Below are 18,317 nucleotides of genomic sequence, written 5' to 3' on the forward strand. Positions count from 1 at the left end.
GCCAAGTCTCTACACTGTACCTGTGGTCAGGGTTACATGCTGAAAGAGGGAAGTAAAGGGGGGGTTATTACCAGTTTGAGAAGTGTCCTGAACAGTTTGCACTTAGTTGCTGAGCAGAACTGATTTTTACTAAAGAGATTATTGGAAATTTCTAACTGAAAGAACTGGAAAGTACAGGGGCTTCTGTCATGGGAACAATTTGGCTCCAGAGAGCCCAGGGTGAATGTTTTTGACATTGCAGCACAGGGAGAATTTACATAATCAAATCCAATAAGCTTCAGACTGGATAAGTTATCTTTTTTTTAATGTACATTAAAGCCTCCATTTATCCTCATGTTCTGCCACGTATTTTTTATTTTTTCTGCCTTTGGGATTGCCAGCACTGGAGCAGAGCCATTGCTGTGGGAACATTGCCATGACCTAACTATTCTTTATTTGAATTAAAAAGGCAAGAGGAGCTGTTGCTGAGGCCCGGTTCTGTTGGCTCTGTAAAACAGTGAAATTGCCTCTTACCTTCTTCAGTAAATGACCCCAGAAGTATGTGGGGTCTTTGCCTGCCTCTGTGAGGGAAACCGTGTTTTGCGGTGTTTGACTTGTGATCAAGAAATAGATGGACATGGTGCAGGACACTGATGCAGTTGTGGAAAGCAGAATGAGAGAAGGCACAAAGATTAAGGGGCTGGGAGAACATGTCTAAAATTAACTGATGCAAGAATAGGTGGAGTCCATGAAAATGGGGGAAAACTGATACCAAAATAGATAAATAATACATAGTTACACCTGGTGATGTGTGTAGTTTTATGTAACTGTGTGTGTTCACTTCATTTGGTATCCTAAGTAATAAGCTGCTGATGTAGGCTGGTATGGTGGGAAATGACCATTTTTTCTAGCTGAGCAGTTCAAGGTTCCTCTGTTGGCCTAAAATGTTTTCAGACTGCCATCTTGGCACTTGCCAAATCCAGCAGGAAAAAAGATGGCATCTAGAAGGAAACCAACCACACAGCACTTGCAGAGCTCCACGACAGTCTTTTCTCAAACAACAGATAAAAATGGATAAGTAAACCCTATTACATTACTTCTAACAAGGACCTTTGCCAGCAGCTGTGTTCTAAGCCATATCCCATAAAAAGGCTGCATAAAAACTTAGGAATTCAGTTGTTCTGGAAGACTTACTGCTTTCAGTCTTAAGTGCTCCATGTGTCAGTTTTTGGCGATCCGTTTTCAGTATTAATGGAAACTGAAGAACAGATTGTTGCGTGTATTTAGATATGAGAGGGGCACATAATAAAAAGATAACATTCTGCGCTGATACTGTTTGGCAGTATATTTTCTCTATTTTTAATGGATGTCTAGCATCACTATTTATAAGATTGTTATCCCCCCCCCCCCCCCCCCCCTTCTATCTAGGTTACCAGCTGTGGAATACACCACGTTAATGTTAAGAGTATGATCCTTTCTTTTTTTTCACCCTGGGCTAATACCCTTTTTCCTCACCACGGAGTTGTGCACGCTGACATTTGAAAGGGATAGATGAGGCATTTGAGCTCAGGTGGTTCGTATCTCTAACATAGCTCATTCCTATAGATTCGCAGAAGTAAATTAGGCTTCTAACAGCATATTCTGCAGTTCTTAACCTGAAATTACCTTGCAGATTGCAGGAGCTTTAGTCTTAGTTCTTTCCAGTGAAGTGTGCATACTTTTTTCTTAAATCTTTAATTTTGGGTTTTCCTACCCCAGAATTCTTTCCAAGGAATTTTAAAAATATTTTTTCCCTCAGAATTTGGTAGTGCAAGTTGCTTTAGCACTACTGCTCTATGTATTCTGGCAAAGGAGCAATGCACATTTGTACTTCTTCAATAACCTTAGGAGAAATCTAGACTTCAATTTGTTGAAGCAACTCAAACGTTGTTTCTGTGACCCAGCCCACTGTGGGTCTGGGGCAGCATGATGCCAATCAATCCCAGCCCATCCCCTGGATCGAGTTTCCTGAAGAGGCAGACTCAGAGGGTGGGTCGATGGGCGGCTCAGAAGCCTAAGCCACACCCCCCAGGCGGTGCCCGGCTACAAGCCACCTCCCCTGGTCTGGGAAAATTCTCGGTTACTCGGTTGTTCATTGGTTCTTTGTTATAACTCCCGCCTCTCGGTTTCCCCCAGTGGTCTTGTTAAATTGTATCCTCCCCCTGGCTTGTAACTCATTGGTTGTTTTCCCCTTTCACTGCGGGTTTTCAAGCTCTCTATAAAACTGAGGACAAGCCTCGGGAGAGCATCCCATCGCATTCCATCCCTTCCGAGCTTGTTCGGGTTGCGAAACTTCTAACAATAAACCTGTTCGGCGTCAGACCAGAACAGCCTCTCTCTTCCTTTGTCTCCGAGCTAACGTGAGCCGATATCATCGGCTTCTGCCGTGTCTCCCTCTGCAAAGATGCCAGCTAGCTAGCTCAGTCAGCAGCGCTTTTTCTGATGCCGAAGTCGCTTCAGCGACACACAGAACGCAGCTGGACCCTCTCTGACCTGGGGCACACCAGAGCTCGTGCCACGAGCACAAGTACTGCGTTAGTTAACATCCCATGGTGTGTACTTCAAGCCTAGCCAAAGCCGGAAGGTTAGGAGGAAAGATCAGGAAGCTGCAGGTTTTCCTTCAGGCATTATTTTCTCGAATTGTCTTTTTTTTATTGTCTGGCCATAGCATATTATAGGTAGGCTTCTCTGGATTTGTGATCCTGTCTGTTTGGTATTGTCCTGGTCAGATACAGTTTCTAACCTATAAACATTCGATTGTTGGAATTGCCAGACTTAGTTCGTGCTCAGCTGCAAACGAGATACCTCTGTATCTGTACTAGAATCTCGCACTGCGTGGGCAGTAACAGAACATTTTCTGCTGTTGAAGTTTTCTCCCTGTACGTGTGACCTTGTTGCTTTGGCAGAGTTGAGTTCTTGCACATCAGAGCATGGTGTTAACTTCTGTTATGGTCAGTCATACCTTTGACTATCTGTCTGTATGACAATGAAGGTGTGCCTGGCGTCGGAAGGATGCAATTATTTGTTCCTCAGTTTAGCCATTTCAGAGACGACAATCTCTAACCTCTTCATTTATTTGGACATATTCAAAGTGTAAAGTGACTTTAGAGGGATGTCAATGGCTGAAAAGCTTTGAAAGAAAACCATAGATTTTTATTTCAGTGAAAACTCATTTCCTCATTGTCTTTCTCCCTTGAGAAGTTGTATTTAAGCCCTGTGGTCCTCACTGCCTCCATTATCCCTTTGCAGATCGACGCGTTCCAGCACATGCAGCATTTTGTGCAGACCATGCAGCAGCAGGCCCAGCATGCCATCGCCACCGAGGACCAGCAGCACAAGCAGGAGCTCCATAAGCTCATGGCACGGTCAGCACAGGGTCCTGGGGCACTCTTTAGCTCTAGACTGAAACCGAAGGCTTTCCTGAGGTGCAGGGTCCCTGCAGGTGACACATTTCAGACAAAGCTCATGCTTTGATTAAAAAAACAGGGGATTTCTCATTTAGCTGCTTTGGTATTACGTTCTTATCTACCATGTAATGTTCAGTAGATGTTACTGGCACACATCAGCCTAAACAAGCTTGTATTTGTTGCTGGTGGCTAGTTGTATTTTTCCAGCACTATGGCTCACTGGCAGAAGGCAGAGCACTCAGCATGGCTGTTTCTTTGCTTTTCAGGAGATGCAGTCACTAGGAAAGAAACACTTCCCACACACCTGGCACATCTGTATTAGGTACACAGGCTGCCAAGCAGAACAGCAGTGCTTTGGGCAGTAGGTGCTCAGCATGTGATGGTCTCTTATAATATTGTTGCATTAAAAACCCTTTCTCCATTTTTCTCTGTGGATCTGTAGGTGCCAGATCTGTTTTTTTCCGTTTAAATTAAAATTTGCATAGTGCTTTCTATTGAAGGTTTGCTTTTTTTGAAGGGAGGCATGCACTCAATTTGCTTTTATTGGGATGGGAACTTGGTAACACCATTGTCTTATTTTTTCAGAGACTATCATGGAAAACAAATTAGTGATGATTTGCATACAATCTTTGTCTTGCACAACGCTTTCTGGAAAACTCAAAGTACAGAAAAGACAGCCATGTAACTGTGGCATTTAAAGTCTGCTGAGGGAGCAAAGTATTAAGTTTTGCACAAACCTTGACAACCCCACCCTGCTGCAGTAAAAATACGTTGTTTTTCCTTTCCTCTAGGAGGCAATGACTTAATGGGGTTCTGGCTGGGGGAAGAACAGTTCCTCTGTGTTTCCATTGTCTGTCTGTCAGTGTTCTCCCCAAAAGGCTCATTCATATGGTGTTCAGTGCAGCTCATCACCACGTGTGTATGCATTTTATCAGCAGAGACTGATGAAGTCTTTCAGTGTTGCTGTTACATCTTCTTACATTTATTTTATAACTCTTACAGATGAGGAAAAAAGTTTGATCCCCACCTTTCCTCTTAAATTAAAGCTTCAACTAGTTAGTTCCACACTACAAGCAAGATGGAGATATTTTGAACCTTGCATCCAGCCTGCAGGAGAAGCTTCCTGACTGGATTCACCACATGGAATGTCTTTTAGATCCAGATAACAAGTTTGCCTTTTAGTCCAGAGGTTTTGTTTTCATTTTAGGTTTTGAATCAATAATCCCTTTGCTTAACCAGGTGTTTCCTGAAATTGGGTGAGTGGCAGCTGAACCTGCAAGGCATCAACGAGAGCACCATCCCCAAAGTCTTGCAATACTACAGTGCTGCAACGGAGCATGATCGCAACTGGTACAAGGTCATTACAGAAAAGTTGCCAGATAAATTTGATCAAATCCCATACTACAGGAAAGGAATATGTTAATTGGAAGATCTCCTATAACTGTCTGCCTTGTTACTGCCAGTAGGATTAAAAAAAAACAAAACAGAACCAAAAAACAGAGAAAGTGGCCCGAGGCAACCATGAGATTCTTGTTTAGAATTTTATCTGGTTGGTAAAACTAGGCCACAGTTCAGTTTCTGTTCTTGCTTTTGAGACTCTCTCCTGTCAGTTAGCAATGAAGGAGAAAGAAAATGGAGAAATTTAACTTGTTCTCAGTCAGTAAACTTGAACAAGGAAAGTAGCCCTGTTAATTCTCCAAAGAGCCCTTGATTTCAGGGTTGTGATATTTCAATTAATATTTGGTGCCAGATTTTCTCTGGGGCAGCCATCTCCTGCATTTTTTCCCATTACACATCCCCAAGTCCTAACATACTAATTTTCATTTTAGCCTTTGAAAAATTAAGGTATATGCAAACATAATTTAATTTTTGGTACCAAGCTCATTTGCTTTAATATTCAACAGGGAGTTCCTGGCCAAGAACTCAACATGATGTTATTTAAGATAATGAGACAGTTCAAATTACAAGCAATTAGAGAAATCAAAGCATTGTGTTGTCGGCAGGGTATTACTTACTGCTGTTGTTTGCAAACACAGAAAGGTTGGATTGTATCTAACAGTTAGAAAGTGCATGTTGCAGAAAGGAGTCATCTTCCTTCTGACTTCTGTTCTCTCCTGTTGGCAGGCCTGGCATGCCTGGGCAGTGATGAACTTTGAAGCAGTGCTTCACTATAAACATCAAAACCAAGCCAGAGATGAGAAGAAGAAACTCCGTCACGCGAGCGGAGCCAGTGTCACCAGTGCTAACGCTGAGGGCAGCAACAGTGAGAGCGATGCAGAGAGCACTGAGAACAGCCCCATCCCATCCCCAGTGCAGAAAAAAGTCACTGAGGTAACCTCCTTCCTCCCTCTTCATGTTGAGAGATTGGTACTTACTGCTTAAACACAGGAAAATTTTATGGGCTAAATTAATGCAAATGATTATTAGCTGTGGCCTAAAGCAGAGGCTGAGGTGGCTGTCATAGGTGATACAGTGCATTAACAAGTACTGCTACTTAAGCCCTTCACAGAAGACTGTGAGGAATCTCTTTCATTTACCAGTTATAGTAAGGTGGTTGTTTTTAGGCTGCTTTGCTGTCCATAGCTTTGCAAACAAACTGAAGTATAAAACCATTTCACAGCGTTTACCCTGCCAGGCTGAAAGACCTTTGTGTAGTCAAGCAAAACATTAAATTCTAGGAGCAACATGTCCTATGAAGAGTATGAGCAGATGTCAGCTACAATGGGGATTACATCTATATTTCCACATATTTCTTCCTCTTTCCCCTTCTTGAGTTTAGGATTCATGTGGGCTGATGTGCTTGCATAGAACTAATGCAGCAATTTTCATTCCAAAAGGATTTATCCAAGACCCTCTTGATGTACACAGTCCCTGCTGTCCAGGGTTTCTTTCGATCCATCTCTCTGTCTCGAGGAAACAACCTACAAGACACTCTAAGGTACATAATAAAGCACATAGTAAATGAAATCCAGCTGACAAGAGCACATGGTTGCAGATTAGGTAGAACACATTTTTGCTATTTTTTGTTACGGTTGAGTTAAGTGAATGCTTCAGTCCAGGCTAATTTTTGTTAGATAGATTATCCCTGCTCTCTGAGGGTTCTGGGAAGAGAAGTTGCTTGTAAATGAGTTTTGGTTGGGGTTTTTTTTTGTTGTTTGGTTGGGGTTTTTTTGGTGGGTTGTTTTTTTTTGGTTGGTTGGTGGTTTTTGCTTTGTTTTGGTTGTGTGTTCATTTGTTTGTTCCTAACAAAAGTATTTCTCTTTTTTAGAGTCCTTACTCTGTGGTTTGACTATGGTCACTGGCCTGATGTGAATGAGGCTTTGGTAGAAGGAGTCAAGGCGATCCAAATAGACACTTGGCTGCAGGTAAATAACACAAAGAGAAATCCCAGTTCTGGGGCTAGTTTGGGGATTTGCTGCATGATATCCTTGATGATCCTTAGCTAAATGATCCTCTGTAGGTGAGTGCTGAGAGCAGTGTGCAGTACAGTCTGTTACTGATTTAATAAGCATCTTGAACACAAAAATGAGAAATGTTTCTGTATTTATATGCAGATTAGTACATATTAATGAGAATGAAAATTCTTAAAGATGATGTGGATTTAGTGATGATCAAGTATAAAATACCACTGTCCTGCTCTGATGTAGTTCACAATCTGTTTCAGGATTGCCTTGTAGAATGACTCTTGTAATTAAATTATAAATACTTTATTTCCTATTTAAGCATTATACTTCAAGATGCAGCTTTCCATAGTAGGATCCTGTAACAGTTTTGCACAGAACACTTGTGATCTCACTGAGCTGTTGCACATTTCTGTTTGGAACCTTGTGTTACCCTCTGACCAACTCAAAAATGGGTGGCGGGCTTCCCTGTCCCCTTTAAGGGCTGTGAGGTCTCCAGGAGAGGGCAGAACATCTGGTGCAGTGAACACATGAGATGACAGGGGTGTTTATTTTCCTTATCCTTACTACTAAGGTTATCCCTCAGCTCATTGCCAGAATTGACACCCCTCGACCACTGGTAGGACGTCTCATTCATCAGCTGCTCACAGACATTGGTCGGTACCATCCCCAGGTAAGCATTAGCTTAGAGGAGGAATTTTCACAGGTGTCAGTCAAGGCCTTTCCTGTGTTCCATTTCACCACATCCAGATGCCTGCACAGGAAGTCAGAGCAAGTGATGACAGTGAGGCTGAGAACAATTTCTGTTGCTGCTGCTGCTTTCACCTCAGCACTGTTCATATAAAAATGGAAAGAGGTGAATGAGCCATGCAGCCTGGGAAGAACTCTTTGTCTAATGTAATTTAATGTCTACTGGGTAGTGCAAATCACCTTAAATGTCTTTTAGTAACTACTAAGAACCTACCTCACAGGTTTTATCTAAATTTCTTTCCACAGTGTGGAATATCACAAAATCCTAAAACCTGTTTTGTTCTTCTAGTTTGAAAGAGGCTCTCAATTTCATTCTGCTACTCAGTGGATTAAAGTCTTGAAAGCCTTTTGGATCAGAAGACTTCCAGTAGCAAATTCCTATCATCACTTTCCAGAAGCAAGCTTGCTTCCTCCTGTTTGTCCCTAAGGCTGCTGTTTATTGATGTTTTGCTAATTATTAAATTTATGTAGCTCTTCTGTGGGGTTCTAAAGTATTACTGATTGTTGTCCCTTGCAGGCTTTGATCTATCCTTTGACTGTGGCTTCTAAATCTACGACCACTGCTCGGCACAATGCTGCAAATAAGATCTTGAAAAACATGTGTGAGCACAGCAACACTCTGGTGCAGCAGGCAATGATGGTGAGTGCTCAGTATAGCATTAAGTGTGTTATGTTGGATGGATGGATGTCAGTTATAATAACACAAAATGACTATTCATTGTTGATTCTGTTCAAGTACAATTAATTTGGGGTATTTGCAACTGGTAGAAGTTACAGTATTAGTGTAATTTCCAGAGAATGCTTTATTTTAAAATAATTCTCACACTGAGAATTACTGAGTTTTCGTATTTCCTTATGAATAAATTTAGAGAAGAAATACATGAAAAGTGTTTGTTCCATAAAGAGGTGTTCCTGCTTAATGGAAAATAGAAACAAAACTTACTGAGCATAGCATGGAAAGAGTAATTTAATTAATTTGATAAAGATTTTTATGAATAAATGAAAAATAGTGCTTTCAGGCCAAGCTACACAAGCATATAGAAAATTTCAAAGGTAACAAATAAGGTGAGAAAAGCCTGGTCTGCAAGAAGCTTCTTGCAGAAAAAAATGTGCCATCACTGTGGTAGTTCTTGTGGCTCCCTCTGGCTGCCGGGAACAAATATCTCATAACATTAGAGAAGAAAGGAGTTTTGCATTTTTAAGTCAGGACGCAGCCCCAGGGATTTCTTTAGGCGTTTAATCTTTTTTTTCTCTCCTAAAACAGGTGAGTGAAGAGCTAATCCGTGTGGCCATCCTATGGCACGAGATGTGGCATGAAGGGTTGGAAGAAGCATCTCGTCTCTATTTTGGAGAAAGAAATGTAAAGGGAATGTTTGAGGTGCTGGAACCACTTCATGCAATGATGGAGCGTGGGCCTCAGACTTTAAAGGAGACATCCTTCAATCAGGTATCAGCAAACAGCCAAGAGGCTGTTCTTCAGGACAGCCACCTGCCCCAGCTGTGTTACAAGAACCTTTGCCATTTAACACAAAAAGTGAATCCCTTGGGATTCATTATGTTAGTTGCAGAGTTCATTATTGACATTTATCTTCAGATCGGTGTCACTTTTGGTGACTATAAGGGGCCATGGTGGTCCAGATTGCCCTGGAGTCTTGTATTGGCAGGGTGCCTGATAGGGACTGGAAAACAATGACTGCTCTGCAGTTAATTATTCTGCTTTGCTCACAGTAAGCACTAGCACAGATAACAGAGAATTAACTGAGCTTGTGAGCCTACTGTTAAAGGGTGATTCTAAGCATTTAGTTGCCTCCTATAATGAAGTCTACTTGCGAGCAATGTTGTTTGATAAATTCAATGCAGATCTTGGATCCAGGAATTTCTGGATCTTTAATTCTGATCTGCTATAAAAATGTGATATCAAGTATTTGTAGTGCAATTTGAAAAGAGACTCTGATGCTCTTTGTAGGTGTTAAGTGGTCTCCACCTGTTACACTACAGTCTGTTAAAATTCTTTCTTCTGTTGTTTTCCTCCCTAGGCCTATGGCAGAGATCTTATGGAAGCTCAAGAATGGTGCAGGAAGTACATGAAATCAGGAAATGTCAAAGACCTAACTCAGGCTTGGGATCTCTATTATCATGTGTTCAGACGTATCTCAAAGCAGCTGCCTCAGGTGAGGGGGGAGATTCAGTTCTTCTGTGGGTCTTACAGTGCAAGTTGTCAATACCAACCTTCGGTTTATGTTTTCTGGTTATTCAAAACATACTAATTCAGTATTCTGGAAATAACTGCATAGGGTTTGCTGCAAATTTGGTGTTCCTGCAGCACTTCCTGTAAGTACCTGAAGTATTGGTTACTGCCTCAACTGTTTTAGGTCCCTTGACAGCATGAACTCTTCAGGTGCTTCTTTGAGATTGAACTGAAATTCTAAGGGGGTGTATTTCTTTTGGTTTTGGTAGCTCACTTCTTTGGAACTACAGTATGTGTCACCAAAACTCTTAATGTGCCGGGATCTGGAATTGGCAGTGCCAGGAACATACGATCCCAACCAGCCCATCATACGGATTCAGTCCATCGCACCCTCACTGCAAGTCATCACCTCCAAGCAGCGGCCCAGGAAGTTGACATTAATGGGTAAGAGAGAGCAGTTTTCACTTAGCTATGCCAGTATTTAAACAGTTGTTGCTCTCAGGTCAAACTACATATTTACCTGGTAAAACCTCTCCAACCTTTCCTTTCAGGTGAGGTTTTTCTTAGTCAGTCTGACTGCCACACTTTCCAGTTTTTGGGTGCATGTGTATTTTACTCTTGTCTGTTTGTTCAATGAGAATAAACTTTTGTGCACTAATTCTTTTGCAGGAAGCAATGGGCATGAGTTTGTATTCCTTCTGAAAGGTCATGAAGACCTTCGCCAAGATGAAAGAGTGATGCAGCTTTTTGGGTTGGTCAACACTCTGCTAGCAAATGACCCAACTTCTCTTCGTAAAAACCTCAGGTGTGTGCTCTGGGTAATCACTGAAAGTGTTTGTGCATATGTGACTCCTTATGTGGGTGCAGCTTCACAAGTAAACCTTGGCAGAAGCAGTTGGTTTGTGAAGAAATGGCAAATGTTGGAACTAAGTTAATTAAAAAGAAAAACAGCATTCATAGAATTCAAACACGGAGGAAATGTATCTGAGGGGATTGTTTGTTTCATTTAATTGAAGTCCTATCTTGTAAATTGTTACGGTCTTTGAAGCAACGCCTATTTCAAGACACCTTGAGCACTGCCTTAGGAGCCTGAGAATGGGTTTTTGCCGAGGATTTTTTATTATAGTCACTAAATAGCTTGGTGAAGAGTCACTGAGTGCAATTCTGCAGAGCGTCTATCAAGCAAGAACACATCAAATATCATGTGCAAATAACAGATCATCGTAGGTGACTAACATGTACCTTCTGAAAGCAGCCTTTCAGTGAAAACCACATAAACTTTGAGCTTGTCTGTAGATTATCTGGCAACAATCTGTGCAAATGGATGTTTGAACTCTGTTTGAAAAGACAAGCAGAGCAACTATTGACAAGACAATTTGGACCAGAATCAGATTTAACAGTAGTTGTTTTAAGCATCTCAAAATCTAGTAATTCACAATAAACAACAATTCGAGCTGTGATTCTCCATTTCTCCTATAGCATCCAGAGATATGCTGTTATTCCACTGTCAACAAATTCAGGTTTAATTGGCTGGGTGCCCCACTGTGACACGCTGCACGCACTGATCCGAGACTACAGAGAGAAGAAAAAGATCCTGCTCAACATTGAGCATCGCATCATGCTGAGGGTAAGAGGCAAAGCTGGCAGAGGTTTTGGTACATTCTTTTAGGACACCAGTGTCTTAATGAAGGAAAATGGTGCAAGGCTTCTTCCTCTGTCTCTTTTCTGATTGTTAAAATAAATAAAAAATATTAGATAAGAGTTATAGCTTGCCATATGTTTATTTGTTTTTCCTTTCCAGTTGTAGCAGTGACCACGAGTTGTTGCCATCTGGTGACTGATATGTGTTTGGAATTTTGCATGATTGATGTGCCTCGTACAAGGCGCCATGCTGCTGGCATTGCAAACGTTGTGTCTAAGCAGCAGGGCCAAAATTAGACAGATGGGAGAAACTGAACACTACTAGAAAATTTGGAATTCCATGCCAAAAAGGAAAGTGTTTTCCAGCCCGGAAGACTTAGTTGGATAATGGTTCTTGAAAAATACTTACCTTTGCAGTTTTCTGGTTAAATAGGGCTGTGGGCTACTGACTTTGTGGATACTAAATCATTTGCTATCCCATTTAAAAAGAATTCTTCACTGTTGTATGATCATCTCACTGTGTTCAAAACATACTAGTCAGTCTACAAATAATTTAAACTTGATATGAAATTAATTATGATTGTTGTGTTTCTCACAGTACAACCAGAGGCTACTGGAGGTGGCTTTTTAATTTGCTGAATGTCACTTCTGAATTACAGATGGCTCCAGACTATGACCACCTGACTCTGATGCAGAAAGTAGAAGTATTTGAACATGCTGTCAATAACACAGCTGGGGATGACCTTGCCAAGCTGCTGTGGTTGAAAAGTCCAAGCTCGGAGGTGAGTTCAACACAAGTACTGGCAAACATTAGTGTGTGTAATTATCTTCTCTGCAGAATGAGTGAGAGATGGAGTTTATTCATCCTAAACCCCAGCCAAATCACTGCAGAACACATATCCACACATGTGTCCCCACACGAGGGGCCTTACAAGGCTCAGAACACAGGTGAAGTGCAAAGCACAAGACTGGAGCTGTCAGTCTCCATATACTCTGCAGGGGAGAGAAAAGCAGAAGCCCCAGAATATATTCTCTTAATGACTTGGACATCTAATTCAAGGGCACTACTGAACCTAAGCATATCACAGTTCTGCTTTGTGCGAAATGCAAATGGTTAATGTATAAATTAAAATATAAACTGAAACATGCAACGTGCCTGCCTGGCTTTTTCTATTTTGTCTCCACTTGTAGGTATGGTTTGACAGAAGAACAAATTACACCCGTTCACTGGCTGTGATGTCAATGGTTGGGTACATTTTGGGCCTTGGGGACAGGTACGTAAAGCTATAAAGGTTTCTTTTATTTAAAAGCACAGACTGTGAAGGTCTATCAGTTCATTCCTTGGATCTGATCTTGTGATAACATCTTCCATTGTGGTTACTGCTGTGTTGTAGTGATACCATCTTTCAGGTCCTAATTGTGCTGCTGTTATTCTCAGCACTGCAGGTATGAGATGCAGTTTGTGTATCTTGAGTACAAATAAGGCTTTCTTTCTTTTTGAAATGAATACAGATGGAACTACATCAACGACCACAAGTTCTAATTTTGCCCTTTTACAGAATGGGAAATCTTTCTCCATCCATTTTATTAACAATATAACTTCCAAAATACTTTTGAAGACAATGTATATTAGATTTAAAATTTGTAATGCAAAAACAGCTGAACCCTTAAATGTTTTAGTAACAAGAGCTCTTATTTCTGAACTTAAAAGTCTCTAACATGAAATTATAAATCTTTGAAAATGGAATTAAAACAAAATTGGAAGATGTAAGCATGAATACAGCACTGTAGTTTTGCTTTTGGCTAGTCTGGATTGATTTTCTTCTCTGTTGGTGGTAAAACAATTTGTGCTACTTCAAGTGTAGCATAATGCATTACATTTTTCTATACTGAAAAAAATGAAAAAGCATAAAACAAGCAGAAATATTTATCCTAACTGAAAAACATTCATAAGCATTTGTATCCAAGAAATATACTGATCGTTCTGGTCCAGGAGGTTATTTATATTCCAAGGTGAGAAGATCTCTAACTCCTGAGAGGTAATTACAAAAGTAATGTGACAGATGTACTGTCAGGAAGGTCCTGTTCATCCTGAGACTGAAGAACTTGAACAAGCAAGCTATCACTGGCTGTCTTGTTCATGAAGATAAATATCTTTTCAGACTGGAGCTGCTGTGATTTACTTTGGGTTTTTGTAATGGTCTTGTCACCCATGGTCTGTTTTTTCTCCTACTCCTTCACTAAAGACACCCTTCCAATCTGATGTTAGACAGACTGAGTGGAAAGATCCTGCACATCGACTTTGGGGACTGTTTTGAGGTAAGTCTTTGTATTTCGACATGACATTTTTGGTAATATTTCACATTTTCCGGTGGAACAGAAATTAATCTATAAGCCAGGACAAACTGACCTTGGAGTCTGATCCTGGGCAAACCCTTTGGCTCTCTTTTTAGCTTCCCTTTACCTACAGGCAAGATGAAAATAATAGACACTTCATCTCAGAGGCATGTCTTGGTGATTAGCTGACTACTGGAACAAGCAAGCAGTGCTAACATCACTTCCATGAAATTTCTTGGAGCTATTTAAGCTGCTGATAGGCAGTCTGTGTTGCTGGGCACATGCTTGAGTTTTCCCTTTCTTAGCAAGTTAATCATCTGGCTTCTCCCAGTAATTTGTGAAAAATGAGGAACAAAGTTGTGACTTTATTTCCTATTTGGAATAAAATCTTCAGGACTGTAGCAAAAAGATCCCAGTACTTAATAAAGAGTAGGTTACCTATTAATTTACTTATTCTCCATCATCATGTGTTTAGGTTGCAATGACAAGAGAAAAGTTTCCTGAGAAGATTCCATTTAGATTAACAAGGATGCTGACAAATGCTATGGAGGTAAGCATCCCCTCTTTGATTTGGAGGGGACTGTTCCTAGGAAAAATGGCAACCATTTCTCAGTTTTTCCGGTATTTTTTGTTGTGGCTAAACTTTACCACTCCTTAAGAACCAGAGGTGTTAATATTTCAGCTTAATTTTCTGTGAGTTAAAATATCTCTGGTGATATTTGCAATACATTACAGTGGAAAGCAACCTTTTAGTTAGAAAATAAACTAGAAATTCCTCCTATTTCTTAGGCCTTCCTTAGTTTCCCCATTTCAAATATCTGTTTATATCAGGCAGACACAGTCAGTTGCATGGTACTTCACAAAGATCATCTTCATGGAGAAAAGAGCTTCTTAGTTTGTAATTAACGTCTGTCTTGTTCTCTTAACAAAGCATAGTGAACTCCAGTTCAAAACCACTTCCTGCTCCCTGAGTGTTGCGGTTGGAGTTGCAGAGTGAACAAAGCAGTGGTTGATTCACTTCTTTTTCTTCCAAAGGTGACAGGCCTTGATGGGAATTACAGAATCACCTGTCACACGGTGATGGAAGTGCTGCGTGAACACAAGGACAGTGTCATGGCTGTGCTGGAAGCCTTTGTGTACGATCCCTTATTGAATTGGAGATTGATGGACAGTAAGTGATTCTGATAAAATAGTGACAGCAAGAGAGTATTTATACAAGAAATCCAGAAGCCTGAAATCCATTGTGTTTTCTAACAATCTGATCAAGCTGTTAGTTTGCATGTGGTATTTCTGTGTGCATACGATTTTAGGGATTTTAATATGAAATTACAGCAGTGATCAGGAGATAGAAATTATTTTCAGGTGACATCAGATCTGGAGAAGGAGAAAGGCAGCCAAGTCTGTATTGTTTGGGGACAAATTTGCTCTGAAACACTGAAACTCCAGTTCATGCTTTCCAATTCCTTGTTTTCTTGCAGCAAATACAAAGGGCAATAAGCGCTCGCGAACAAGAACAGACTCCTACTCAGCCAGTCAGTCAGTAGGTGAGTAGAAAAGATGGTAGACGTCACAAATACGCTTTTCAAATGAGCTGATTAACAGTCTTGCTAATGTTTCCAGAAGAATATTTCAGCTGCTTTTCAGCTTCACATTGATGCTTCTGTGTTTTTGTGATTTTTTCAATAGAAATGTTGGACAGTGTGGAATTGGGTGAGACAGCCCATAAAAAAACTGGGACCACAGTGCCTGAATCCATCCATTCTTTCAGTAAGTTTCATTGTTGTTTCTATATTGATCCAGAAACTTAGATCAGAAAATTTCATCATGATCCAAATGCAATTATATGAGATGGGACAGATAGAGTCTCTTGTCACCATAAATGAGGAATATAATTACCTGAGTTCTCAACTCCAACAAAAACCGTTGTATCTATAGAAAATGCATCTGGGTTTGCTCTCAAAATGGTATTTGGAAAGGGCACATCTAACCGCAGAATAAATGCTTTTGTTGTTCAGATGAAGTCCTAATTCTGTGTCCTATCTCTGTCTTTTAGTAGGAGATGGTCTGGTGAAGCCAGAAGCTCTAAATAAGAAGGCAATTCAGATCATCAACAGGGTTCGAGATAAGCTCACTGGTGAGCATGTAGTTATGTTTATATAAAAGAAACATAAAATCTGATGGATCAGCACTATCCTTAGTGTTTGTATTTTGTGTTAATCCTTGAATTTAACATATTCTGATTAAGTGGACGAGGCCATTTTCCTGGTTTTATCCAAAACCTAAGTACTGTGCCTGCATTTAGATACAAATAAGTGTGATTTGAAAAGTACAGAGGTGTTTGTAACTACAAAGACTTAATATATTGCATGTCTTAGCTTGTTAGTGGAAGTTGAATTTCTGCTGTCCTGGCTTCATAGTTCGCAGCATTTAGTTGCAAACTTTTACACTTTTAAATGTCATAAGAAACTACTCCTGATCTGCCAGATAATGTACTTGAAGGGATTAGGACCAGGATTTGTGATTCCTTTCATGGTTTTTTTTCATCCTTTAATTTCCAAGGTCGAGACTTCTCTCATGATGAAACTCTTGATGTACCCACACAAGTAGAACTGCTCATTAAACAAGCAACTTCTCATGAGAACCTGTGCCAGTGCTACATTGGATGGTGAGTTTGTCACTCAGCTAACCTGGCAAAACTGTTCTGGAATAGTCTGAGCAAGGAACTACTAAAGAGAACCTCACTTGTGTAGTTAGTTATTTATAGGAGCCTTACCACATACTGCATCTGCTCTGGTAGATTTTGGAAGCCCATGGCAATGCCATAGACAGTGCTCTAGGAAAGTTGCTGTTATAAGTAGTGACAGAGATTTTACATTTTAAGTGTTTGAAATAAGGAATGTGATGGTCAGTTACACTGAAGAACCAAACAAAGATGATTCAGTGTCATTTTGAGAGTTAGATAACTTAGAACTATGCTTAAGGAAGTAGATCTCTTTCCTGCTAATGTTTAAAAATGACAAAGATCACCTGGCAACTTTTCCTGTGCTAAAATGGTGCCTAGTCTGTATGGAATCTCACTCCTTCTCATTGTTGCCTTTGTGAAACTACATGCAAGTCAACATTAATACAATATCTTTCTTTTCTTTAGGTGTCCTTTCTGGTAACAGAAGATTCCAGAGTATGCACAGCCTTTTATTCTGGAGGCTTTTTCACTCCAAACTTGCTCTTCTACAAACAGAAACTGAACGTTGGACTGAAATACAGCCTTTGTCAAATATTTTTAAATGTAAATGAAGAGAGTTATTGTATATTAAAAGTTGGTGTAAGCCAATGTATAGCTGCTGTTGGAAAAACAAGCTGTCTGAAACACAACACTTGATTTGGGTTTCCAGGACAGTGAAGACTGATTGTACCACAGATGTCTATGGTTCTACTTGGTCTTTGGGGAACTGGAGATCCATTGAAAATAACTATACGGGTTTTTACTTACTTTGCAATGTAACTAAATAACTTGCAGATTAATTATTGCCCTGGTCATTCCTGTTGATGTGGGTGCAGTAAGCTCAATGCGCTTGTGCAGGAGGCTTCATTTAGGTTTGGGGGGAGCTGCATAACTGGAAAGAAAGAGAAGTAGAATTTTACCATTGTTTCCTCCTGTACTTTGTTTTCAAACTTGATTCTTGCCTCAAAATTGGAAATTGTCTGTCTGCTCATTACACTAGTTCAGGATTTGCGTTTCTGACTAGATCAGGGTTTTGACCACATCCAAGATTTGAAAACCTTGAGCTGAGCAAAGTCAGGTTGCCTCTGTGCCACCGATCACTCTGCAAACTGGATGTAGAGTACAAATAAATACCACTTGAGAGCTTCCTGCAGTGTCTGGGTTAAAAAGCAGTGTTGGGAAATAACTAGGGAAGGTTAGGGTTTGGCACAGGAGGCAGATGGGGGGTAGAACTGGTTGTAACTTGAAACAGAAAATAATGGTTATTAAACATGAGGTTGAAGATAAAGTTATGATTTATGAATGAAAAATGTTAAAAACAATGCACAAAATACAACAGAGTAGCCATGTTTAGATGCCATGTTGTATTTGAATATTTTTGTGCTAATAAATTACATCAAAATGTAAACAGTTTGGCTGTGTTCCTGTTTATTCCTAAGTCTTTATTAGGCAGGGACAGGGAAGCAGATTACAATATTTTTTTTTTTTTTTTTTTTTTTTTTTTTTTTTTTTTTTTGAGTTTCCTGTTGCTATTGACTTGTCTTTTTGATCAGTTCAGGTTGTTGGCTTTATTTCCCTTCTGGTAAGAGCTGAATGAAGTCTGTCAGTTGTATAAAAAGACTGTGACCATACAACCACTAAATTTTTGTTCCTGGTAGATGTGATGTCATCTCTGTGATAAGAACATCAGCTTCTTTGGGCTCAGGGTCACAGCCACAGTTCCAGGCACAGCATGGAGTGTCAAACAGGGTTCCCTGGGCTTCCCCAGCTGCTTGTGCAAGCGCTGCACTCCAAAACTGGGAAATAGGGAGGTGGCAGTCACAAATTTGCGTATTTGCCCTAGCCCTTCTCTA

The 18,317-nt window shown here is 40.4% G+C and overlaps 1 protein-coding gene across 2 annotated transcripts in view; it reads left to right on the forward strand.

Annotated features, from left to right (window-relative positions):
• Positions 1 to 17,872, forward strand: part of MTOR (mechanistic target of rapamycin kinase) — a 64,565-nt gene extending 46,693 nt beyond the window's left edge. For both annotated transcript variants that reach the window (XM_048326209.1, XM_048326210.1), the window contains 22 exons: positions 3,268 to 3,383; positions 4,665 to 4,782; positions 5,550 to 5,756; positions 6,263 to 6,363; positions 6,694 to 6,790; positions 7,401 to 7,499; positions 8,094 to 8,216; positions 8,841 to 9,023; positions 9,613 to 9,747; positions 10,034 to 10,208; positions 10,434 to 10,569; positions 11,244 to 11,391; positions 12,065 to 12,187; positions 12,597 to 12,679; positions 13,652 to 13,724; positions 14,218 to 14,292; positions 14,778 to 14,913; positions 15,221 to 15,286; positions 15,429 to 15,509; positions 15,796 to 15,876; positions 16,302 to 16,407; positions 16,891 to 17,872. In XM_048326209.1, coding sequence (XP_048182166.1) covers positions 3,268 to 3,383; positions 4,665 to 4,782; positions 5,550 to 5,756; positions 6,263 to 6,363; positions 6,694 to 6,790; positions 7,401 to 7,499; positions 8,094 to 8,216; positions 8,841 to 9,023; positions 9,613 to 9,747; positions 10,034 to 10,208; positions 10,434 to 10,569; positions 11,244 to 11,391; positions 12,065 to 12,187; positions 12,597 to 12,679; positions 13,652 to 13,724; positions 14,218 to 14,292; positions 14,778 to 14,913; positions 15,221 to 15,286; positions 15,429 to 15,509; positions 15,796 to 15,876; positions 16,302 to 16,407; positions 16,891 to 16,906 — 2,478 coding nt within the window. In that variant the 3' untranslated portion in view covers positions 16,907 to 17,872. The remainder of the gene's footprint in view (positions 1 to 3,267; positions 3,384 to 4,664; positions 4,783 to 5,549; positions 5,757 to 6,262; positions 6,364 to 6,693; positions 6,791 to 7,400; positions 7,500 to 8,093; positions 8,217 to 8,840; positions 9,024 to 9,612; positions 9,748 to 10,033; positions 10,209 to 10,433; positions 10,570 to 11,243; positions 11,392 to 12,064; positions 12,188 to 12,596; positions 12,680 to 13,651; positions 13,725 to 14,217; positions 14,293 to 14,777; positions 14,914 to 15,220; positions 15,287 to 15,428; positions 15,510 to 15,795; positions 15,877 to 16,301; positions 16,408 to 16,890) is intronic.
• Positions 17,873 to 18,317: the final 445 nt, after the last annotated feature.

The sequence above is a fragment of the Corvus hawaiiensis genome, chromosome 22 (assembly GCF_020740725.1).
Source record: "Corvus hawaiiensis isolate bCorHaw1 chromosome 22, bCorHaw1.pri.cur, whole genome shotgun sequence".
NCBI lineage: Eukaryota > Metazoa > Chordata > Aves > Passeriformes > Corvidae > Corvus > Corvus hawaiiensis.